This window comes from Giraffa tippelskirchi, chromosome 3 (assembly GCF_054371585.1).
Source record: "Giraffa tippelskirchi isolate mGirTip1 chromosome 3, T2T-mGirTip1v1.2.pri, whole genome shotgun sequence".
In the NCBI taxonomy this organism is placed as follows: domain Eukaryota; kingdom Metazoa; phylum Chordata; class Mammalia; order Artiodactyla; family Giraffidae; genus Giraffa; species Giraffa tippelskirchi.
The window spans coordinates 91888694-91915195 of record NC_137277.1 but is presented as its reverse complement, the minus strand read 5'-3'; the positions used below and the strand labels follow the sequence as shown (position 1 = coordinate 91915195).

General features: G+C 34.1%; 1 protein-coding gene across 1 annotated transcript in view; it reads right to left on the bottom strand.

Annotated features, from left to right (window-relative positions):
- The window catches only part of SCN7A (sodium voltage-gated channel alpha subunit 7), a 94988-nt gene that overhangs the window by 5764 nt on the left and 62722 nt on the right, over positions 1 to 26502 (bottom strand). Inside the window, exons 14-26 of the mRNA XM_081582638.1 lie at positions 26117 to 26355; positions 24637 to 24810; positions 22547 to 22903; positions 18336 to 18773; positions 15454 to 15559; positions 13140 to 13294; positions 10673 to 10846; positions 8612 to 8719; positions 5063 to 5341; positions 4272 to 4329; positions 3390 to 3523; positions 1725 to 1829; positions 1138 to 1408 (exon numbers count right to left, since the gene is read on the bottom strand). Coding sequence (XP_081438764.1) covers positions 1138 to 1408; positions 1725 to 1829; positions 3390 to 3523; positions 4272 to 4329; positions 5063 to 5341; positions 8612 to 8719; positions 10673 to 10846; positions 13140 to 13294; positions 15454 to 15559; positions 18336 to 18773; positions 22547 to 22903; positions 24637 to 24810; positions 26117 to 26355 — 2598 coding nt within the window. The remainder of the gene's footprint in view (positions 1 to 1137; positions 1409 to 1724; positions 1830 to 3389; positions 3524 to 4271; positions 4330 to 5062; positions 5342 to 8611; positions 8720 to 10672; positions 10847 to 13139; positions 13295 to 15453; positions 15560 to 18335; positions 18774 to 22546; positions 22904 to 24636; positions 24811 to 26116; positions 26356 to 26502) is intronic.

Below are 26502 nucleotides of genomic sequence, written 5' to 3'. Positions count from 1 at the left end.
CACATTAAAATGTACTATTTAATTATCTGTATCCTTTGATAGATTATAAACTAGGTATAAACCTGGAATTATGTCTACCTCATTCGCTACTGAATTCTTTGCATATAGCATAATATCTATTCATAAAGAGGATAATCAAATTTATTTGTTAAATAAAGGACTGAGATCTCCAGAGTAACAGAAAACTTGTGACCAATTAATAAAAGCCTAAAACTCTAGTGTTGTGAAAGTAGTAAACAATTTTAGAGATTCAGTTCAGTACAGTTCAGTCACTCATTCGTGTCCGACTCTTTGTGACCCCATGAATCGCAGCACGCCAGGCCTCCCTGTCCATCACCAACTCCCGGAATCTACCCAAACCCATGTCCATCGAGTCAGTGATGCCATCCAGCCATCTCATCCTCTGTCGTCCCCTTTTCCTCCTGCCCCCAATCCTTCTCAGCACCAGGGTCTTTTCCAATGAGTCAACTCTTCGCATGAGGTGGCCAAAGTATTGGAGTTTCAGCTTCAACATCAGTCCTTCCAATGAACACCCAGGACTGATCTCCTTTAGGATGGACTGGTTGGATCTTCTTACAGTCCAAGGGACTCTCAAGAGTCTTAGAGGAAAGAAAACAATGAGTTTGAAAGGTTCTATCACACTAAAACATAAAGATCCTGCTAGTGTCATCTTAAATAAATAATGTATGTGATATATTGAAGGGATAATTAAGCATTTATCTGGTGGTCTGTGTAATAAAGTCTATGTATTAATTCAGAAAGTATTTTTCAGTATGTTATATATCTGTCAGGCATGTGTACATGTGTAAATGTAAAAACATAAGGCATTCCCTGGTGACTCAGATGATAAAGAATCTGTCTGCAATGTTGGAGACCCGAGTTTGATCCCTGGGTCAGGAAGATCCCTTGGAGAAAGGAATGGCTACCCACTCCAGTATTCCTTGGGGAAGTTGGGGCTTTCCTGGTGTCTCAGATGGACTAACACTTTCACTTTTTTCAAGGCATTCCTCCTGGAAATAAAAAGAGTCCCCCACCTGTTGTGTTTATTAAGAGACTATACCTCAGAAGATGATTACTATAAGAGGTTGATTGAATTAATATTATTACAAATGAAAACCTGACTAAACAAAATCCTACCTGTAATAGAGAAAACCACCACCATGAAGTCAAAAATGTTCCATCCACTGGTGAAATAGTTACAATGGAAAACGATGAGCTTTAGTACACATTCTCCAGTATATAGCATAACATAAACTGAGTTAATCCAAAACAGAGCAGTGTTGATTTTGGGGCTCTGTTCATCACTTTGTATCATAATGGTTATTGCTTGGAAACATATAAGAGTCATAATGATGATATTAAAAACTCGACTTGTTACCAAGTCAAAGATGAATCGTTGGAACTTGTTCTGTGTATAAAGGAAAAAGGTGTAATATTCTTCTTAATAAGATATTTATACACATTGTCTTTAGATTTACAACTTCCCTCCCAGCAAAAATAGTAGAATTTGTGAAAACTAAGATTTTACCAAACTATAATTACAGCATATAGTCAAAGCAAATAAACAAAAAGACAATCAAAAGCTGTGTCAAGCAACAGCTTTAAACAATTATGTCAAAAGCATTTGTTGTTAAGAATTTTAAAAACACATCTTCATTTGCAACAGAGAATATATAAAGGAAACTCTTTCAGAAAGCTAAAAAAAAATCTAGATCTTTCCTTACTTCTGGGTGAGGTACTGGTTTTTGAGAGTCTTCATACATCAGTTTCTTCAGTGCACGGTACTGTTTCTTCTGTTTGACTGTTATAAAGATATTTGAGCCTCCCTGGTAAAGCAATGAGAGAAAAAAATATTAAAATCATATTTAATCCACATTTCACCTTATATTAATATACATTTTCTAAAGCTCGGCATTTACTGATTTAATCCTCTAAAGAATGCTTAACTGCAATGAACTATATAATGTTTAAACATGTCTGACTTTCTGCACAAAAATCCATTCAAAATACAGAGTATACACTGGAAATGACTGATATTCAATTATATTTTGATACATTTTACTGTGGGTAGTCAACCCTATTTTAACTTTTTAGTTACTGGGACCTACCTCTTGTTAGAGACACAAGAGAAACAGCAGAGGATATCTGGAAAGGTTACTAAGAATAGTTAACCTCAAAAGCTGAACTTGATTTGTACCTTTCAATAATCAAGAAAAAATAGAATTTGTCATATACTTGTTTTTATATGTTCACAGGTTACTTAATTTTCCAAATATTATCAGAAAATGTCTTTTCATTATTATTCCAAAAGCACCTAGTGCTTACTCCTTCATAATACCTTCTAGGAATTATTCATTTTTGTGTTTCTAGTGTTAATTTCAGTATCTTATATAGAAAAAGCAAAGTGAATAAGAGGTGAACATTTAATGTGTTAATCTAGGAGTTTGGAATTGTTACTGCCCATGTCAGGACTGGGTCACTTAAATTGACGGGGTTCACCAATTTGAAGCCCCTGGGCAAATCTTAGGATGTTATTCCACTGGGCTGAAATCCTTAAGAAGCTGAAGCATACAGTCCAATGACCACTGATCCTTCTGCATGCATGTATGCTAAGTAGCTCCAGTCCCTCTAAGCCCATCTAATTACTCTAATCCCATCTAATTAGTGCAGACTCAGAATGATTTGTTTACCAGATTCTACACCACATTGATGACTTTGCTAACTACAAAATTTCAAGATTAAACTATTCTTTTCTTTGATTCACTAGAAGGCATTTCTACATTTAATAGAAAGTAGATCCCTGAGGATAAAATAAGTGGATTTACATGACATTTGAGGCATTTGTATTAACAGAAGCCCTGAAGGGAGTCTTTGTGTGGAGATGACACTGAACAAGGGTGTTTCAATTCTGCCTATGAATTTTCTTATTTGTTCCAAGGAACTCCTATTTAGGTCACCTAATTAGGATTTATGACTCTCTACTTTTAGCAGAAAAAGCCATTTCAACTGACAAAGATCTCTCTGCTGGGTACAATTTTGAACCACTTTGAGTACATCAAAGAGTAAAAATGTGTGGTTTATTTTTCTTGAACATCTTCACATATTTGTGCAGATACATAACAATGCTATTTTTCAGCATGTCATGATTTACAAACACATACACAGAAACAGTTGTAATATTTAACATTTAAACTTGTCTGTGCTTATTTGAATATAGAAAATAATGTAAAGATAAACATTTTAGCAATATTCAATCTGTAGGAACATAAATAATTTTTAAAGATAAGTACCAAATAAAAATGCTATTAAGCTGAATCTAAAACCAATTATTTGAAGCAGGACATTTTTCCCCTCCTTGGGCATTGATTGACAAAAATATTTATACTTATCTTTATTTTATGCTTGTGGAAATTGGCAACAACAGCACCAATCAACATACTCAGAGGAAGAAATAATCCAATGATAATAAAGTCAATAAAGTAACAATACATATAGATGTTGTTTTCAAAATTAGGTTGCATATCTACCTAAAAGTTAAAAAAAATAAGCAAAATAAGGCAGAGCACAGAGGATTTTTAGGGCAGTGAAAATATTCTATATGATACCCTTATAACTAAGGGTGTATGTTATTATACATTTGTCCAAACCCATAGAATGCACAGCACTGAGTGAATTTTGTGTGATCATGATGTGTTAGTGTAGGTTTATCTTTGGTAAAAAATATAGCATTGTGGTAAGTGATATCAATAATGAGGAGGCTATGCATTTGTGAGGGTAAGGGTATATGGGAAATCTCTGTAACTCTCTCAATGTTGTAGATCTAAAACTGCTCTGAAAAAAATATGTTTTTAAAAATAAAATACATGAAAAAGTGAGAAAATAGCAAAACATTGACACTGACTTTTTAAAACGTAAGATTTAGAAAACATTTTAGGACAAGAAAATCCAACAGTGCTACTTAAGGCAGTATTTCCTCTTTGTTCTTTGGTGAAAAGATATCACTGCTTTTATTTGAATTTTAAAGTTTATTGCATTGGTTTAATCATTGTTATGATAATCTTCAAATGTGCCTATTCGGCCTCAACCATTGTATATAATTCTGGAAGGAGTTCATTGTTCATGAAATATTCAATCTGAAATGAACTTTCTGTCTAGCATAAGCATTTGCTATTACCATGTTAATTACTCAATTGTTGCTTGAATTGCAAAAATGACTTAGCCAACCTTAAGGATGGTTCTCGGATAAGGATGGTTCTCGGATTTTACTGTACTTACATCAGTAGAATCAACTGCTGAATTCATAATAGTGATCCATCCATTAAATGTTGCCTGTAAAAATGGCATGTATTTAATTCTTATGGAAATCTTATGCTTTGAGGCAAATAAAAATTAAAGGTCAATGTTATTCATACAGTAAAACATTTGATTAGTAAGGTCAACCACACTTCAAAATACTGTGTAACTGAGATCTTTACCACTTTCATTATTACATTTATACTATCTATTAAAAACTATTTAAAGCTATGTAGTTTATTTGTAGTAACTTAAAATATTTTAAAACAGTATAAATTAAAAGAGATAGCTGGTTAGATAGATGGATAAATGGTAAATAACTACATGCTGCCAAAGTGTCATAGTTGTAATTGCTATATGTGTGCTTTACTATGAGGGAGGTAAGACAGGAAAGATGCTAGCTGTAGGGGGACTGAAGAGTCATTCCTCAAAGCACTAAGTAGAAACAGAACAGCAGTAACCTGAGTTGGATCAAAAATTGTGTACCTATTGTCTGATCAGTAGTGGAAGTAGTAGGTTTGGTCAATATTTGTCATTTTTTCTATTAACCTAGCTCTACCTTTATCTCCACTTTCTTTTTCCAACAGAGCAAGGGCTATATTTCACTTTGTCATTCTAAATGAGCTTAGTATACTATGTCCCATAACCTATATCTACTAACAATTGCTAAGATAATTTAAAACTAACTTTATTAAGCATCCACATTTTGTCCTTTATGTTCACCTACAATATGAATAAACATAATTCAAAAATTCAAACATGTACTTACTACTTGAAGCAGTGAAAGAAAACTGATTCCAACATTATCAAAATTTAGTTTTGCATTCTCCCATGGCATGGATTCATTAAATACAAGGCTTTCACATTGACTTCTGTTCATGACTTCAGATAGAGGAAACCTTTCTCCACTTGTTGGGTCAATGCACTCATAGAATTTGCCAGCAAACAAGTGTACTCCTATGATGCCAAAAGCCAGCCAGATCATAAGGCAGACCAGAAACACATTCCATGTGGGTAAAGTTGTTTTAATCAAAGCTCTCACTACCACCTGGCATATAAAAGACAAACATATAAACTTTCAGTAAGAAGTGTGAAAGTATTTTAATTAAATTGGGAATATTTATTAATATAATATCATATTGAAATAACAACAACAAAAAGGTCATCTTTGAAGATGTAATAGGTCACTTGCTGGTATTTGAATAACCTAAATAACAATTTATATTTAAAATATATATTAAAAATTCATATACTCTCAAAAATTTTGCACTAAAAATTATTAAAATACAATGGAGCTGATTAGTATAAATACTCAAATAAATAATTATTTCACTGATTTAACAGTTTATCCATCTCCTATATTGTACCAGAAATAAGCAAAACAAGTGAACCTGTGTAAATGTATGAGATTATTTAGAAAGCACATAAAATGAGAGTGAAAAGAACCTAGGCCTAATTCTTGGGGATTCTAACTTCAGGGATGATTAACCTACACAGTGGAGGGAAATTGAGAGGAGACCAGAAGACTGTAGATCAGTGAAGCCGAGGTAAGTGACTATTTCAGGAAACACTGAGTGGGCACTGTGCTTCTCAAAATCACTGACCTCTCTGGACCACTGTCTCTGGTGAACCACTCCAGAGTGGGAAGTCTGGGAAATGAATCTACCGCCTAAGCTTAAACAAGCAGCACTGATCTATAATCACTGTCTCCATTTTCTCAGGTCCCTTTATTCTTTAATTGTTATATTCAGAATTTTATTCCTATCATTCCACTAAAGCGTTTATGCAAATGTAAACCAGTAGCTATACTCAATGCAATATTCTCTGTCTTTGCTTTCTCTTTATCTCTCCTTTATCATTTACACTTGACTCCCTTTCCACAGCCACACTTCCTTCTCTCTTTTCCCCCAACCCTGAGGCACCATTCTCTTTCTTTTCATTCTAATCTTTCCTTCTATCAGCCATTACTGAAAATGTAGCCATTTGTCTGTACTTCCTTGTTTATATTCCTTAGATTTCTGTCCTTGAATTAATATTTTTACATAATTGTACTTCTAATTACATTTCGTTTTATTTATAAAACTAAGTCACAGATCCTTTGTTGACACTAGATATTTTGAAAGATCCGCTGATGCCTCTGATGAAAATAAGTCTATGTCTATTAGAAAATATACACAAATGTTAAGAATAAAAGAAAGAGATATGGTTGAAATAAATCTTTAAATAATAAGAACACCTTAAGACCTGAAGCTGATTAAATACATAAAACTTTAATTTTGTAATCACGTACCTTCCTTATACACTTATATCTTCAGAATTAATTCAACTACAGAACTTCCAGAGGATGAGATGAAGATTAAGATCTGGATCTGACTTTGACCTAAACATAATTATTTATCTGATATCAAATTATCCATGGCTACTATCTCATTGCCATTCTAATTAATGTATGGCATCAAATATTACAGGACTTGATTTCTGACAGAGGCACTTTCCTTAGCAAATCATTTCCTAAAATTGCCTGTATTTCTATAAATTGAGGGAAGACAATTTGCTGATTTTGAAACTCTTTTTTCCTCTCCATGTATCTTAATTGATTGGGAAAAAAACACATGGTATGTCAGAATGTTTTTAAAATTAAAAAATGTTATTTTAGTTACATTTATTATCTAATTTGTGTGTGTTAGTATATATGTCTATATGTATTTCACTTTCAGTTCAGTTCAGTCACTCAGTCATGTCCAACTCTTTGTGACCCCATGGGCTGCAGCACACCAGGCTTCCCTGTCCATCACCAACTCCCGGAGTTTACGCAAACTCATGTCCATTGAGTTGGTGATGCCATCCAACCATCTCATCCTCTGTCGTCCCCTTCTCCTCCTGCCTTCAATCTTTCCCAGCATCAGGTCTTTTCAAATGAGTCAGCTCTTCGCATGAGGTGGCCAAAGTATTGGAGTTTCAGCTTCAGCATCAGTCCTTCCAATGAACACCCAGGACTGATCTCCTTTAGGATGGACTGGTTGGATCTTCTTGCAGTCCAAGGGACTCTCAAGAGTCTTCTTCAACACCACAGTTCAAAAGCATCAATTCTTTGGTGCTCAGCTTTCCTTATAGTCCAACTCTCACATTCATACATGACTACTGGGAAAACCATAGCTTTGACTAGATGGACCTTTATTGGCAAAGTAATGTCTCTGCTTTTTAATATGCTATCTAGGTTGGTCATAACTTTCCTTCCAAGGAGCAAGCGTCTTTTAATTTCACAGCTGCAGTCACCATCTGCAGTGATTCTGGAGCCCCCCAAAATAAAGCCTGTCACTGTTTCCACTGTTTCCCCATCTATTTGCCATGAAGTGTTGGGACCGGATGCCATAATCTTAGTTTTCTGAATGTTGAGCTTTAAGCCAACATTTTCACTCTCCTCTTTCACTTTCATCAAGAGGCTCTTTAGTTCTTCTTCACTTTCTGCCATAAGGGTGGTGTCATCTGCATATCTGAGGTTATTGATATTTCTCCTGGCAATCTTGATTCTAGCTTGTGCTTCTTCCAGCCCAGTGTTTCTCATGATGTACTCCGCATACAAGTTAAATAAGCAGGGTGACAATATACAGCCTTGACGTACTCCTTTTCCTATTTGGAACCAGTCTGTTGTTCCATGTTCAGTTCTAACTGTTGCTTCCTGACCTGCATACAGATTCTCAAGAGGCAGGTCAGGTGGTCTAAACTAAAATAAAAAATGTTATTTTAGTTACAATTATTATCTAATTTGTGTGTGTTAGTATATATGTGTATATGTATTTCACTTTATTTAGGTATAATTTACAAAAATTGTGTAAGTTTAAGATGTACAAGATGATGTTCAAATATATGTATAAAATGTGAAATGATTCCCACAGTCACACTAATTAACACATCTATCACCTCACATAGTTACCTTTCGGGATAAATGGTGAAAAACATTTAAGTTGTACTCTCTTAGAAAATTTCAAGTATATAATGTAGTATTACTAACTGTAGTCATGATACTGTATACTAAATTCCCCAGAACTTATTTATTTTATAAATGAAAGTTTTGGATCCTTTGATCAACATCTCCCCATTTCCTTCACCCACAGCCCATGTTTTAATAGGCTATGTGTAGTTTATAGCCCTAGAATGTTGTATGAAATTTTTCTATCACTAAACTGAATGTGCATCGGAAATTTGGCTTTTGTATTAATAAAGATACAAATGAGAAGACAACAAAGATTATTAATTTATGGATATTTATTAATCCCAAATTAAAACTTGTAGATTAGATTAGAAACTTTTCTCTTACCTTCATTTTTTCAAATTGAGATAGAACTCTGAGTGCCCGAAGGAATTTAATGGAAACAAGTGGTTTTAGTTCTTCCCGAGATTTGCCTATTAAACTAAGACAGAACACCTGGATATATATAAATAAAAAATTGAATAGAATTTAATTTTAAATTTTATCAAAACAATCCGTATATGAACATTTATTACAGAAAATTACAGTCAAAGCCTATTAAAATTTTTAAAAGTATTCTAAAGCTATTTAAAAACTATTTTAAAAAATTCAAAAGTATTTTTGTTAAGAATAATAAATGTTATTGAGATAAAAAAATTGTGTATTTGAGATCTTTATGGTCAAAGATTAATATTTACATTCATTTTTATTTTAAAATTAGATTAAGAATCAGTTTCATGATTATTAGCAATATAGTAATAGTACACAGTATATTCATTAAAACAGAATTTAAAATATGTTTTCATATGAATCCAAATATATATAGTTAAGACAATATGCAAAATAGTATTTCAGAGAAGAGGCATCAAGGAGGAAATGAATATTGTTAAGTTCAAATACTAATTATAAAAAAATAAGGATTATAAGGTAATTTTTTTAAAGTAAACATACATGCATAAATATGATTCAATATTAATAAAAATGAATGCAGATTGGGCAAGGTGGTATAGTTATGATTACTTTTGTTGTACATTCATTTTTCTAAATTTTCAAGGTAATATAAATGAAAAAAATTATTCTTTTACCCTATACTAAAGAGGCTCAAAGTGGGCTTCAAAGTAAGGATATCATTTATATACGCATGGAAGAATGCAGATACAAAAGAACGATAACCAAGAAACAGAAAGGTGGGTTGTAGGTATAGCATGGCATCATTGAAATAGAAGGTTAATTTGCAAGAATTAATTTAGAAGACAAAGGTTAGATATTGTAAGTCATTATTTATAGACTGGGAGAAGGCAATGGCACCCCACTCCAGTACTCTTGCCTGGAAAATCCCATGGACGGAGGAGCCTGGTAGGCTACAGTCCATGGGGTCGCTAAGAGTCGGACACGACTGAGCGACTTCACTTTCACTTTTCCCTTTCATGCACTGGAGAAGGAAATGGCAGCCCACTCCACTATTCTTGCCTGGAGAATCCCAGGGACGGTGGAGCCTGGTGGGCTGCCGTCTATGGGGTCGCACAGAGTCGGACACGACTGAAGCGACTTAGCAGTAGCATTTATAGACTGAGAAGCTTCAATCATTGTTGATAGAATAGGGAGACATTTGTTCTTTCAACAAAAGTTAATGAGCACCTACTATGTGACATGAATTGTTCTAGGCATATAGGTTAAGCAGAGAACAAAATCGAGAAAATATTTTGGCTTAATGGAGCTTATTTTTCTTGTTACATGGAGAACAGAATAAATGTGCACAGTGGTGGAATCTACTGTAGTGATTCACATGTTCTAGTATCTTGGATCAGTGTTCTACTGGTGAAGTTTATCATGGAAAAGTGCTCAGGTGCTCAGTTGTGTAAGTTGTGTAAGAACTCTTTGCAATTCCATGGACTACAGCCTGCCAGGCTCCTCTGTCCATGGGATTCTCCTGGCAAGAATATTGGAGTGGGTAGCCATTTTCTCCTCCAGGGGATCGTCTCGACCCAGGAATCGAACTCGTGTCTCTTAAGTTCCCTGCATTTGGCAGGTGGATTCTTTACCAACTAGGGCCATACGAGAAGCCCAAAGTTTATGTTAAGTAGTCTAATTTTAGTGGAGCCAATAGAATTTGAATATTTTATAATGATGATATTTTCAAAATATTGTTCAATAAGCCTATTCTCTTAGCAGCAGGTTTATAGGTAATGATTAGAAAAATCCAGAAGTTAAGTGCTGAACTGTTAAAATTTTAAAATGGAAAGGATGGATGTTAAACATTACATATGAAGAAATACGGGATGTTGGTGACTGAGAATGTATAGAGAAAGGTAAAAGAAAGATACACATAAATCAAAAAGAAAGTCAGAGTAAGAGTAAAGAAGGAAGAGTAAACAAATAGCCTTTAAAATTTTTCTTTAAAATACATACGATAACAACCATGAAGTCTAGTTTGTACCAGCCATTAGTGAAATAGGTTTTAAAACCATATGCCATCCACTTTAGAAGCATTTCCAGAATAAAGATGTAAGTGAAGATCATGTCAGCATATTCTAATAAGATTTTAATAGTCTTTCTCTGATCAATATATATATCTTCAAAAGCCTGTGGGTAAAATATTTAAAGATCAGTGTACATGTAATTTCTAAAAACTCTTCTGGCAAAGTGGGGAATGAAATCCCATCCCCAGATGGTGACCACTGTCATAGATTGCAGTCTCAAGGGCTTGTATACTTGGTTTGAGTTTATTCACACAACCTGTATCCATTTTCTGATCCCACACCTGTAGCAGACGTCATTAATTGATTCCAGAACCTCTACTTACAGAGTCTGAACTTGACCTCATAATTGTTCTAAACAGTGAACTGAAAAGTCTGTATCAAATCAGTTATTCAAACTTAGATGGAATCTTTAGTCACATCTGACCTGGTTCTTATCTCTTATAGCCATCTCACAGATACATGCCATTGTGAATAAAGGAGTAGAGATAAGTAAACAAAGAAAACCCTAAACCTGTGTTTTCAGAAATCTGTACAGCTATTACAAGAAAAATCACAAAGTGTGTCAGATAAACCAGTGGAAATAAATGAATATGAAATAAGACTGTAAAGTTTTTCTAACGTTTCTCAGTTTTAATAGATCAACCTCAGTTTTACTGTGGAGGAAGCAAAGTCTGATAATGTCATTAAAATTAATTTCATAGTAATTGTTTTAGCATTGAAAAAAGGCAATAAAGTATCAATAACCTCAGGCAGACTTGCTGCAAAGTGCAGTGGAGGCCAAAGATTAAACACTGATGAAAATAATCATATGTAAAGAAAGGTGTGATTCTTGAAAACCTATTGCTAAATAAAAGTATATATAAAATAATAGAATTAACTGGCTCAATTGAACCAATTATGGACTAAAGTATCCTTTAAAACAGATTATAAATATCATCCAAAGTTATTCTAAAGTACTATTTATTAAATGGATTTACCTACTGAAAAGGTACATAATGCAAAATAATATAAAAATATATGCAGAAGCCTCTATTTCAATTAAAACATTAAAAAAATAGGCAATCTCGGGACTTTGCAGGTGGCTCAGTGGTAAAGAATCTGCCTACCAATACAGGGGACACAAGTTTGATCCCTGGTCCAGGAAGATCCCACATGCCACAGGACAGCTAAGCCCATGTCTGTGCTCCACAACGAGGGAAGCTACCAAAGTGCGGAGCCGGGGCACCTCAATAAAGAGCAGACCTCACTCGCAGCAACTGGAAAAGCCTTTGTGCAGCAGCAAAGATCCAGTGCAGCCATAAATTAAATAAATAAATAAATCTTTTAAAAAATAGGTAAACCCAATATATGGCAGTTGAAGCCCACATGCTGGCTACCCATGCGGAATGGGGAAGTAACCGTGAGAGGTCAGAGTGTGGTTCTGGAGCCCTGGTAGTGTTCTCCTTCTCAAGGCAAGTGATGGTTACATGGGTATATTCACTTGGTGAAAATCTTTTATGCTATACACTTATGATCTGTATGCTTTCAGGTATGTGTGCTAAGTGTCAATATAAAGTTTACTTTAAAAATATATGCAGTACAAAGTCTGGTTCCCAACCATCACACCATCTTCTCTGTTTTGTGTATCTCACAACTAACTATTTCTTGTGTATCAGTCTTTGATCTTCTTTAATCAGACACAAGCAAATATCAATCAATATACATTCTATTTTTCTTCCTTTCCTACATAGAATGCTTGCTGTGTACTTTATTCTTTCTTTTTTTCACTTGCTACCATATCTTGGGGAATTGCAATATCAACATGCAGACAGGTCTTGCATTTTCTAGCTAACTGCATAGTATCCCACTGGATGACTGTACCATAGTGTATTTGAACAATCACCTAATATGTATTCTTTTTGCTTTTCAATTTCTTGGTATTACAAAAAGTTCTTAGTGCATAGCCTTGTAAATGCACTTAACACATGTGAAGATTCTAAGATAATTTCCCAGAATTAAGATAGCTGTGTCAATGAGTAAATATATTTGTAGTTCAAAGGTTCTTAAAAATATATATAATATTTCTCTTTCCATATGGAACAAGTACCAAAGTACTAGCACAATATGTGCACATTATTAACCTTTATTAAAATAATAGGGTATTTATTAACATTCTTTTTCCTGCTATCATTTTAAATTTTAAAACATATTTTAAAATTATTTATTTAATATTGAATGAGGCATATTCAGACTCTCGAAGAAACTGCAATGTATATCTTCCAAAACTAAAAGCATAGAATATGAAATTTTGTACTATAATAAGTATTCTGGGGAAAAACAATTTGGCTTGGTGACATTATGAATTAATAGACATATGATGCATTTTTCCCATAAAAATATCACATACGCTCACTTACCAGAGCACCTGTGCTAAACAGAGTGACAAGGCCAATAAAACCCTTAAAGCAACTGTTTTCTACTATTTTGCAGCAAGTTTTCCTTATGTTCTGCCAGATTTTTCCTTTCTTGGGGCCTCTACTGATTTGAGCAGATGAAGATCTTCGTTCATAAACTGTCAAGAATGAAACTTACATTAAGAACAAAAATCTAGAAATTCATGAAAAGTTAAACATTTCAAATGTTTTAACAATCATTTATTTACAGTATCTAATATAGATGTTCTCTGACTTATAAACATTAGATTTATACCCCTACTGTAGTGACCACTGCAATCACTGAGGAAAAAAAAAAGAAAAACTTGTGAATTCACTAATAGGAAAGAAGGAAGGAAAAAAACCTTGATGCTGGGAAAGACTGAGGGAAGGAGAAGGGGGCAACAGAGGATGAGATGGTTGGATGCCATTACCAACTCAATGGACATGAGCTTGAACAAACTAGGAGATAGTGAGGGACAGGGAAACCTGTCATGCTGAAGTCCATAAGGTCACAAAGCTTTGGACACGAATCAGCGACTGAACAACAAGTAAGGAAGTGTATGTTAATCGCATCCAATTCTTTGCAATCCCATAGACAATAGCCCACACCAGGCTCCTCTGACCTGGAATTTCCCAGGCAAGAATACTGGAGTGGGTTGCCATTTCCTGCTCCAGGAGATCTTCCCAACCAAGAGTTCAAACCCGTATGTCTTGAGTTCAAACCCATATGCATTAGCAAGGGGATTCTTTACCACTGCACCACCTGGGGACCACAGCAGGAAAAAGGAAACTGTGAAAGGCACAGATGACTTAGAACATCCTCTTACCCTATCAGACAAAATCTGAGACTAGAAGATACCACCACTCCTACAAAACAAACACACCCACACACACCATCTTCTGATTATTAGATTTTTTGGTATAATGCCTGAAAATTCATTCTTTGAAGATTCACATGACATAATAGGCATTTTCATTTAAATATACAAATATTCATGATGTGTTAAGAGGTATAATATCAATTAAGTAAATTAAATTTATCCCAGTTCTTCAGTGGCATGTAATAGAAATTTTGAATGAGACTATTTAAGGATTTAAGCTTGGATTATAGAGTATTTTATGGGTAGGGTACAGGTGTAAATCTATCTTCTGGTCAAGAGAGTTAGCATAAGGAAAACCTGAGGCTTGAAAAGGGTTTGATTAACTGATAAGAGAATGATGTATGGAGGTGGGTGGAGTTTAAAGTCGATAGATTTTAAAATTTTCCCTAGAGCCAATTTATACATTCTTGGTCAGAAAAATGTAGGAAATGTTTTCTCCGTGGTCTTGTATCATACAAGTCCTAGAACTCAGGCTACTGAGAGCAGATTCTTATTTTTGCGTATAAGAATTTAAACATTTAGGAATTGCCATTTTGATGATCTCAGTGATTTTAAATGTTTAGAACCTATGGTTGTTTGTCAGTCTTGATAGGAGATAAAGTCATCTCCGACTCTTTGCAGCCCCATGGACTGTAGCCCAACAGGCTCCTCTGCCCATGGAATTTTCCAGGCAAGAATACTAGAGCAGTTTGCCATTTCCTACTCCAGGGGTTCTCCTCAACTCAGGGATTGAACCCGTATCTCTTGTGCCTCCTGCATTGGCAGGTGGATTCGTTACCACTAGCACCACCTGGGAAGCCCCTTTAGGAAAATAATTAAATTATAAATTATAGAGAGGTGCATGTTACATGTTTAATAACTTAGTCAACTGACTGAAGCCCTATATATTTCTTAATATTCATGGAGCTTATAAAAATAAATGACTATCACGTTTGTTTCCCTATGAGTATTTTAAATATTGACCCCATTCTATGAGGTATAAACACACACACACTAATTTAATCTTTCTATTAATCCCATGAAGTAAGTCTTATTCTTATCCTCATTTTATGTATTAGGAAATGAGTCAGAGGAGGGTAAGTAAAAGCTAGTAAATGGTGGGCTGAGATCTGAACTCAGTATGTCTGATTTCAGAACTAAAACTTTCAACTACTTCATGAGACCCCCTAGGAAGCAGGCCCTTTCTCTCCACTCCAAACATTGACTTTTTCTTTGACATTTATTATAAGTTTCTATCGGGATATATATGAGCATGAGTGCATGGGCACACACACAAACACATTTGCATGTGTGTATTCCTTAGTCAAATTAATAAACTCTTTAAAATTAAAAGTGTATTTAATAGTATTATTTAGGTTAAGAGCAATTTAGCCTAATGTTAATATAATGATTAAAAGAACTTATTTTTTTCTTACCTTTTCTAAGATGCTTTGGCTTTTCACATTCATAGACCATTTCTTCTTCCTCAGAGAGAACAATATCAACTGTACTACATTCAGATGAGCTTGACTGCTTTACTTTCTGAAAAGTAAGTCCCACCAAAAAAGTTGCCATTAAAGTTTCATTTACTCACTATAGCTAAAGTTTATTTCATTTTCAGAAAAAAGAAAAATTATGTACAGAAAAATTACTGTCAAAGTAAAAGACTTTACGCCAATTTCATGATTGATATTAAAATGCATACAGAAACTTCCCTGGTGGTTAAGACTCTGAGCTTCCAAGGCAGGGTGCAGGGGTTCGATCCCTGGTCAGGGAATTAAGATCCCACATGCCATGTGGCATGGCCAAAAAGTAAAAACTAAATTAAAAGTAAATTTTAAATGTATCATATCCCTGGGAGTCAAAGTGTTTAAAGATATTTTAAATATTAATTTAAGATAAAATAATTTTCACATTAAAATGAACATATAGTGAATAACACTGTTTTCCTAAAAGATGTATAGGCTATCCCAAATTTCTGAAAAATCTAGTTGGAATATATAAAAAAAAAATACAAATATTTTGTTCTACCTCTTTGTCTTTTGTACAATAAATGTCAAAGAAACAAAATTAGCAAGTTTTGTTTGCTTTAAGCCATATATTGTCAATTTTGAGACATTATACTGCTCTATTAAAAACATAAAATATTCAGCAGCATATTACTTTTAAATAAACAAATCTTTTAAAAGGTTATTTGATTTCCCTTTGTATTCTCTTTATTATTGATAAAATAAGGTATAGCAATGCATTGATTCGGGAGTAGACAATAAATTAATATTATGTAATATTCAAGCATACAGTAATTGAAAATCATACATTATATATTTAAATGATTCATTAGATTATTTAAAACCCTCGTACATAAATTATTTGATATGATTTTCTCAAAACCCTGTGAGTATTTATTATTTTAAATTTATAAATAAATCAAAATTCAAAATTATAAATCATTTTAGTAAAAGATTACTTAGTGACCAATATATATGGCTACATTATGAAAAAAATAAGTTTCAAAATCTTATTTGTTTGATGTTATTTTTATGAAATTTACATAATTATATATTTGTACTAAAAGATAAAAGTTCAAATACCAAAGAAACAAGAGCATGAATCTCTGAATTATCATATCATTTGTAATTTTTATATTTTATTCTTTGCTTTTTTAGATCAACATCCTAAATACTCTTGGGCTACATAATCTGGAAAGTGATTAATTAAACATATAATGAAATATATAAATGATAAAATCTTCTTTGAGTAGTTAACCAATCGAAAGAACCAAATAATTATGCAGCTTAAGTAACAACTTCTAAAACTTCAACATTTACAGTTACATTAAGTTCCATTTTTCCTATATATTTTCATATCTCAGACTTTCTAATGAGATTGACAAGAAGTTTTTCAGGACATTTCCACACAATGTGTTGCGATAAATAGCAATCTTACCCAAAAATGTATGGTAGTACATGCCTTATAATGTTGTTATAGTTTCAAGAAAATCAGTGTGCAAGAGAAGAATGTTTTTCATTTCCTAATAATGGTATTAACTAAAGGAAAATGACCTGACAATACTGGGTATGATAAGGAGCGAAAATGTTTCTCTGAAACAAAGATGCCTTCACCAGAAACTAGAAGGACTCTAGATAATTGAAACTTAATTCCTACTAGAAGGCCAGTTTGATAAGCTTTTACAGAGAGCAGCTGATAAGCCAGAAAAGGTCTGGGAGATAAGATGGTGCCAGAGACTTTGAGGATCTGGAAAAAGACATTATCTTCCCTGCCCCATGCCAGTGAATGAAATAAAACAATTCTCTAGTGAAGTTCAATGGAAGTGGCTCACACTGCAGATGTGATCGCTGTAGATGTAGCTTTGCATTAAATGGTAGCTCCTACTAAGACATTGTGCTACCTGCAAATGAAGACAGTAAGACTGGCTTCAGTAAGGTATACATTTTTAAAGCTAAGTGAACGGCAGTATCTGCCCTTCTTTAAAGATGATCCTTTTTTTTTTTTTTGGTTCCCTGGTGGCTCAGCAATAAAGAATCTGCTTACAATGCAGAAGATGTGGGTTCGATCCTTGGGTTGGGAAGATCCCCTGGAGAAGGAAATGGCAACCCACTCCAGGATTCTTGCCTGGAAATTCCCATAGAGAGAGGAGACTGGCACGTTCCGGTCCATGAAGTCACAAAGAAGTGTGACATGACTTAGTGTCTAAACAACAACAAATTGTTTACATTTACAACTGATGATTTGTTTTGCCCTTTGGTCTTTTAGTTCAACTCAATTATGTTGGACTAATTATGTTATAATATATGTTGCAGAAATAAACTGACAAGAATCTTAAAATTTTAGCAAGCAAGAAAGTATCTGTATCTTAGCACTCTTCTAGTCTTATATTTTAAAGATGATAAAGCCTAGGAGAGTTTAGTGATTTCTCCAGTAATATGCATTAATTTTAAAAATCTAGGCTTCTTCAATAGGCTTTTTATCACCCCATTAACTGAAGATATTATAATTATGTTATCTAATGTTTGCTAAGTGCTTCCATATTTCAGACATTATTCTATGCACTATTGAACTGTTTTTCTTAATCATTCTATCTCCTCTGAGAAATAGATACAATTTTATCCTCATTCACAGATGAAGAAACTTAGGAAGTTTAAGAAACTGGATCAGGAGCAGAAAATCAGGAGAAAGAGTGCTGCAGCTAGGACTGAATGGGTAAATAATCTAACTTTGGAACTTCAGCATTGCTTCACTTCCTTGTCAACAGTGCCATCAATCAACAGTACGCAACCATGATGTTAAAACAACTTACCTCTTTGCTGCTTCCATGACCTGACTTGCTCTGAAACTCCTTATTGTCGGGGTTTTCTATATCAGATTCTTCGGAAGCAATCGGTACAGTTTCTGAGACACTGGGACTGGGGATTAGTGACTGACTCTCATTTTCGGTCATTGTATTTTTCTCTGTGCCGCTGCTTTTTCCCTTATCCTTGAGGAAATCTTGGGTGTTGCTCAATTCAGAAAGAGTATGGTCAGAAATATTCTCTTTAACACATACATCACTTATATTGTCCATTGTTTCCTCTAGAACATTTTGTTTTTTGCATAATATTTTAGAAAACACATTATTTATTCCTTTTTTAATTCTTGCTATTGCATGCTGGAGATTTTTTGCTTCATCATTTTCTTCAGTTGTTTCAGGCTTGTATGAACCAAATGAGATGATCAATGCCAGAAACAGGTAAAGTATCTGAATGAGGAAGTAAATGAAGCTAAATGCATCTCATTTTTTGTTTTCTTTCAAACAACAACAAAAAAATATTTTTGAAAAGCTAGCCTACGATCTGAAAACAGCATTCACACTACACTGATCTTTAGGTTATTCAGTTCTTACTCATCTACAGAGGATCAGTTGCTGTGTTAGGAACTTGGATAGCCAGAAGGTTACAATGTTCTATGAAATATAATTTGTTTCTCCTTTACAGATGAAAAACACAAAGCTTACAGATGCCAAGTATCAAAGATCACAGAGGTTGAACTTAAGTCTGTCTTACTCCAGTTTGTTTTCTTTTCTACTAAGCCAGGCAGACTCTCCCAAGGTAAGAAAATCAATTGCTACTCCAGGTGGCTGAATTCACTTCAACCTAACTCAGGAAGATATGTAATGACATCATCATGGGTTCTGCAAATTCATGAGGACTCCTGGGGAGAGAGCTATCCCTAGTTTTGAAGTCCACATCTAATTTTCCTTGTGATGTGCAAGCACAGGGTTTGGGTAGGTTAGTTGATTCTCTGTGGTAATAAATTTGGTCAAATAAGAAAGGATGAGTAATGGAAGGATCACTCCTAATATATGCAAATTATTTTGAATTCGAAGATAGTGTGTATTTCAACCTTTACTATCACTGAGAAATAAGATCAAGGCATGTCCAATTTCCAGAGAATCAGATTTTTATTTTGTTTCTTATTGTAGAATATAAATTATAATTTTAGATTATAAGATTAGAGATAATTAGGGATACACTGATTATTCTCTTAAAGTAATAATTTAGGCATTTTTGTCCATTCTGGAAGTTTTCTCTCTTCTCTTCAAATATTTGAGCTTTTGGAAATTTAAATTACTTTATGCTTTACATATTATTTTTAAAGGGAAAATTTCAAATGATATTATGTATAAGAATATGTTTATAACTTACATAAAACTTTACTACTGTATTTCTGACTTCTTAATACTTACACTGACAATTTATGTGTACATAAAATAAAATAATTAAGTATACGAAGAATAAGTACATTCATTTGTTAAAATATCTTTCAGAATTTTGGATCTATCTGAAGAGACGAATTCTCAAACACTCTGATAATTGCTGAGATTCTCATGCACATAAACACCTAAAATATTATGAAGTACCCACCAAATTGTGTTCAATTCTAATGGATTACCTTTATGTCTCAATAACCAAACCTTTTTATCTCTTAGGAATATAGAAAGCTCAAATAAGACTCACTTGCAGAAAAATAAAAATACTTTTGCAGATAAAGTCATAAAATAAATTATCTTAACTGCAACCATAGTTTGGTGTATAAAATAAAATGGAGGGTTTAACATTTGGCTCAGCATTGGAAATTTCTTACAGGTAAGATCTCCTGAACAACTAACTTATATTTTCTATAACCTACAATGACAGAGTCTCAATGGATGAAAAACTGAAAACTGAAAAGATAATAATTGAATGTCAGTATGGTATCACCAATGCAACGGACATGAATTAAGGCAAACTTCAGGAGATGGCGAGGGACAGGGAGGCCTGGCATGCTGCAATCCATGAGGTTGCAAAGAGTCGGACACAGCTGGGCAACTGAAAAACAACACCTACAGACTAGTTTGATTGTTCTTCCACTAGTGTCCCATTTTGCTATCAAGGTTTATTTACATAGAATCTGGGCAGGGGCTCCGTGGGCCTTGTAGAAACTACCTCATCAACATCTCTATCATTCTCAAAGGAGGAAAAGCAAGAACAAGCCTAATTTAAGGTTGTTGGTTGTTTCTTTTCCTTTTGGTTAAGTATTGTTCACAGTGAGAAAAAAGAAAAGGGTGTTAAGTAAGAATTTCATGACTATAAGCTTCATATGAGTTGGAACCATTTTTTCTCTTCAGTAGATAACTAGCACAATGCAAAGCACAAAGTACATGATAAAGTAAGAAATATTTGTTGAAAAATCAATTAATTATGGAATGAATGAAAGATTTCTATGTCAGGGTTTGGAGAGGAAAAATTATAATACAATTGTATTTTAAAGAGCTTACGATCTAACATTTCTTATATCTTAGACATGTACACACACTCCCTATCACGCATATATACATATGCAGTGAGTGTTAAAAGACTGAAAATTAAGTTGAAAATACTGTGATGTAAAAGAAAGAACTGTGTAACACTGTAAAATGCAACCACTTTATGGGACTCGTGATCCCTTCCTTCATGGAAGTTCTAGCTTAATAAGGAAGATAGACAAGTACATGAACAATTAAACAAAGTGTCAGTATGTACTTAGGACAGGAGTAGGTCCAGCCTAAATAAAAGCAATGAGAAATGCACTGATACAATGGATTTTAACCTGTGACTTTTTTGTTTCTGTCTTTTGGGAGATTGGCTTGATCTCTGTGACTTAGGAGTGAAAAGTAAATATTGAGTATCTTTTTTTCCCAATAAGAACAAGTATATCTTATAAGCCATTTTTTTTTCCTGAGAAGAATTACAAAAGAGAAAGTGAAAGTCGCTCAGTCGTGTCCTACTCTTTGCGACCTCACGGACTACACAGTCCATGGAATTCTCCAGGCCAGAATATTGGAGTGGGTAGCCTTTCCCTTCTCCAGGGTATCTTCCCAACCCAGGGGTCAAACCCAGGTCTCCTGCATTGCAGGCAGATTCTTTACCAGCTGGGCCACAACGGAAGCCCTAGAAGAAGTATAAGATACTTCAATTAATGTAATCACTCCAGTTACTGGAAATTTAGGAGTGAAAGTGTTTCCTCTTACTTAATGTATAATAGTTTCAAAGATCAGTGGTTTTCAAAATTTGCTGCACAATTTAATCAAATGAGGATTTTTTTTTTTAACTCCTGATGACTAAGCTATGTCCACATACCGATAAAATCAGAATCTCTGGGAATGAATCCAAGACATTAGTTTATTTTTATTGGTTCCCCAGGTAACTCCAATGTGCAGTCAAATTTGACAACCAGTGCTACATTTAAGTGCTTCTGAAAATTTAATGTGTACACAAATTACTTAGGGATATTGTTAAAATGTAGATTCTGCTTTCACAGGTCTGGGATGGAGTCTGAGAGTCTACATTAATAACTGTCTCCCACATAAAAGCAAAGCTACTTTGAGTAGCAGGTTATAACCAATGAAAATATGATGAACATCATGTATGCAATTTTCCAGCAGCCACATTAAAAGTATAAACAAAAACAGGTGAAATTAACTTAACTAATACATTTTATTCAACTAAATGTATAAAAATATTATAATTAAAATGCTTTCACTTCAGTCATGTCCAACTCCTTGCAGCTCCATGGACCGTAGCTCACCAGACTCCTCTGTCCATGGGATTGTCCAGGCAAGAATAATGGAGTGGGGTGCCATTTCCTTCCCCAGGGGATCTTTCCTACCCAGGGGTTGAACCTGCATCTCTTGTGTCTCCTGCACTGGCAGGCGGATTCTTTACCACTAGTGCCACCTAGGAAGCACTTTGAATATAAAAATTATTAATGAAATCATTTACATTCTTATTTTGGGGAGGGTAAGATTTCAAATTCAGTATGTATTTTACACTTACAACACATCTCAAAGTGGACAGCTCATATTTCAACTGATTAATGGCCACATGTGGCTAAAGGCCTCTGTATCAGATAGCACAGCTGTAGACCACTGGCTTCCATAAGTCTACCTTATGAAAATGCCAGACTACAATACATAAGTTTTTCAAAGAAAGTTTTAAAGCACGGATTACTTACCAATAATTTTCCAATTAAAATCACCATCATGTAAAAAGGAATACAACTGAATTGGCCTGCTACCTTAAAGCAATCCCATAAAGTCTCTATCCACTCTCCACAGAGAATCCGGAATACATTCAGGAAGGAATGGAAGAAATCATGCATGTGCCAGTGTGGAAGTTGACAGTCTTCATTTATGTTGCAGACATATTTTTTGTAATTTGAACCATACAGGTTTAGGCCAACCACAGCAGAAAAAAATATAAATGTGAACAACAGCAGGACCAAGTCTTTCAGGGCCACAATTGAGTTACGAAGAGTCAGCATGAGAATCTTAAATGTTGGCCAGTATCTTCCCAATCTAAAAATTCGTAACTGATAGAGCAATGTAAAAACAACAAAAATAGGAAAAAAATGACAAAAACTCTGGTCACTATTAATTACAATGTACATTTAAAATTTTTATTAGTATTATACACATAAACGTGTATAGTCTCTAATGTAATATTCACTTTAGAGCATTATTAATACTAAGCACTGAAAATTCAGTTTATATACAATTTTTAATACATCTTACGTATTCTATAGTTTTTTACACTGCTGCTGCTGCTGCTGCTGCTGCTAAGTCACTTCAGTCGTGTCCGACTCTGTGCGACCCCCTAGATGGCAGCCCACCAGGCTCCTCCGTCCCTGGGATTCTCCAGGCCAAGAATACTGGAGTGGGTTGCCATTTCCTTCTCCAACGCATGCATGCATTGAAGTATACTTTCTATCGCTCTGTCAATTCCCATTTTTTCAATATTATACTGTTATAATTACTCTAGTTTTGTTTTAATATATGGTAAAGCAAGTATCCATTCTTTATTTTGTTTTTCCAAAATATATTGAATATTTTCCCACATTTCAACATATAGATGATGTTGGAAAAGTCTCAAGGGTCCGTTGAAGTCCATTGTCAGTTCTATTTTGTGCATGAGTGCTAAGTCACTTCAGTTGTGTCTGACTCTTTGTGACCCCATGGACTGTAGCCTTGCCAGGCTCCTCTGTCCATGGGATTTTCCAGGCAAGAATACTATTGTGTATTTACCTTTAAAATTAACATAAGAGACCAAATGAAACATTCTAGTTTTAGTCTGAATATCTCACTTCTTTTCACTAGATTTAAAAATTTTTATTCACAGAGTACAAAATCACTTTAATATTTGAGTCATCTAAAATCCACATATTGTTTTTATATGTGCTGTACCTTCCCCAACTTTTTCTGGTATGTAGTTGGCTTTTGGGACTCAAGGGTTAGGACTTAACACTTATCCATGTAAAACTTAATAATCTTAGGTTCAATCTGTTACTAGTTTTTCAGATATTTTGATACAATCTTTTATTATATTGTCTGTATTTCCCAGTCTTGCTTCATTTATAAATTCAATAAATACAACTTTTATATTTTCCTCATACTCATTAGATAAGCCTTTGGATAAAGACAGGGTTCTGAAGAATTATTTGGATAAGATTAAATCTACCTAATTGATCTCATTTCTGCTACATTCCTTCAATTTGTTAACAGGATAGGACAGTATATTATTTATCAAATACCCAACATTTCCACAAATATTATTCTAATAACATTATTTCTTTGCTTAGTTTTCTGATTCTTTTACTACCACCTATATTTTAAGCATATATTGATTGTGACTTGATAACCTTCATAGTAACATTCTGTTAGCCTGACAGTCCCTCTTTTACAAAATTTTCAAATCTACATTTAGATATACTCACCTGATTCTAATTCTTTAGTTACACATTGGCATTCAGCTTTTGGGACTCTGTATTACCCCGCTTCTCAAAACTGACCCAGTAATCCTGACTCTGCTTTATAGAACTATATCTCAAATTCACTGTATATATGGCTTATTTCTTTTAATGCCTGGGCCAAACAGCATTAGAGACTACTTACTCTTTTCTGGGTTACTTTCTAAGCTTGTTACATATGAATTATTTCATTTAATAGTTCCAACATGCCAACAGGATAGGTATTACTGTTCTTCCCACTTTATGTCTGAGGAAACTGAAATGAATTTTTATAAATTTAGGTCTTGTATTCTACTTACCACCCTGAATGATCGTAAAATAGCCAGTCCATGAAAATTTGTTAGATAAAGTTCTGCTAAACCATGGAACACAATTAGGCTATCATAAATGTTCCAGCCTACTTGGAAATATCCATACGGATGGATGGCAATTATTTTAAAAATCATTTCTGTTGTGAAAATTCCAATAAACACCTAAATAAAACAAAACACAGGGATGAGAGTATGCTTCCAATAGCTCTATCAGAACCCTCATACACAGAATAAAATTTCACTGTACTTTCTTTATATTTTCCCTGTCAAAATATGATTAGTTTTGGAGTCTGCATCACAAGGACAGGTTCATACATTTTGTTTGACAATCTAATGTCAAACATTGTATACGGAATCTTCAATTACTTTAATAAAAGCCATCTTGGAAGAAAACAAAAGAATATTTGAGAGTGAAAATCTTTTCATTCTGAATAGTTCCTTTGGGACTAAAGAGTACATATTAAGATACTTTATTTTTAAAAATATAAAAGAAAATTTTAAAAATACAGATGATCTAAAAAAAGGTAAACCTATGAAAACTGTCATTTGAAAACTATACTGGCAGATATAACTAAATTATTGTTTTGGTAGCAAATAAATATATAGTTCAAAATTGGTAGCAACTGACAGTGTTAGTATCAAGCAACTGTGGTATGCTGTGTTTAGTCACTCAGTTGTGTCTGACTCTTTGCCACCCCATGGACTGTAGCCTGCCAGGCTCCTCTGTCCATGGGGATTCTCCAGGCAAGAATACTGGAGTGGGTTGCCATGTTCTCCTCCAGGGGATCTTCCCAACCCAGGGATCAAACCCAGGTCTCCAGCATTGCAGGCAGATTCTTTACCATCTGAGCTACCAGAAAAGCATACTATTCCTGTTGTTTAGTTACAAGCAACTAAACAACAGCAATAAAAGTAAACAAAATTCAATGACATAGATTGAACAAAATTGACTGAATATGACTTGCTTTTAAACTCATGGAAATCTTTTTCTTTTGCTTTTTTATACATGCAAAAAATAGATAGGTGAATTTCAAAAATACCTTGTCACAAAGATAAGCTCCAATCTAAGGTAGGTTCAGTTGTAACAAGATTCAAAATTCAGGTGTCAGTGAAGAACTTGTGTCTGTTATTTCACCTCTGCCCTTGTGATCTAGGGCTACCATATTAGGAGAGAGGATATTTGAGATGCGAGAGGAAATAAATAATTTCTATTTAACTTGACTGCCATGCAGCTAGCTAGAAATCTTAAATTTAAACAGACTCTAGCTAGAAATCTATTCAAAGATAAGAACATTTACAAAGGAGGGGTTGGAGAGGTGAGGTAAGGAAGCATGAAAATGATACTTCATTTAATACTCGTACAATGTATTTGCAACATTTTGGAGTTATAAAGTAAAATAATGAGGCTAATGGTGACTAAAGAAAAGCTGAAACTGCAGGGTAAAATAACTTACAATGAGAGCCTTACCACGTTTCCAATGCTGAGAATATTGCTGGTTTCCAGACTCATTGGATAGTGTTCCAAGGCCAAAAAATTTATGTTTAGAATTATGCATATGGTAAGGAAAAGATCGGTAAATGGGTCCATTATAATCCTATGGACAAACTCTTTCAATTTTAACCAACAGGGAGAACAATCCCAGATCAAGAAAGTTTTAGCAAATCTATACCAACAAAATGGGCATCTCTGCCTGGATTTTTTAAGCTCTGAAACTGAAAGAACAGAAAATTATACATGAGCTAATTGTTTATTTAAGCATTAAGCATCTAATTAGCAGAAAATTTTTACTTTTGCATGCAAAGGGAGGTTATAAACTAGACTTCTGATTTTGAAATAGCAAACAGAAATATTTT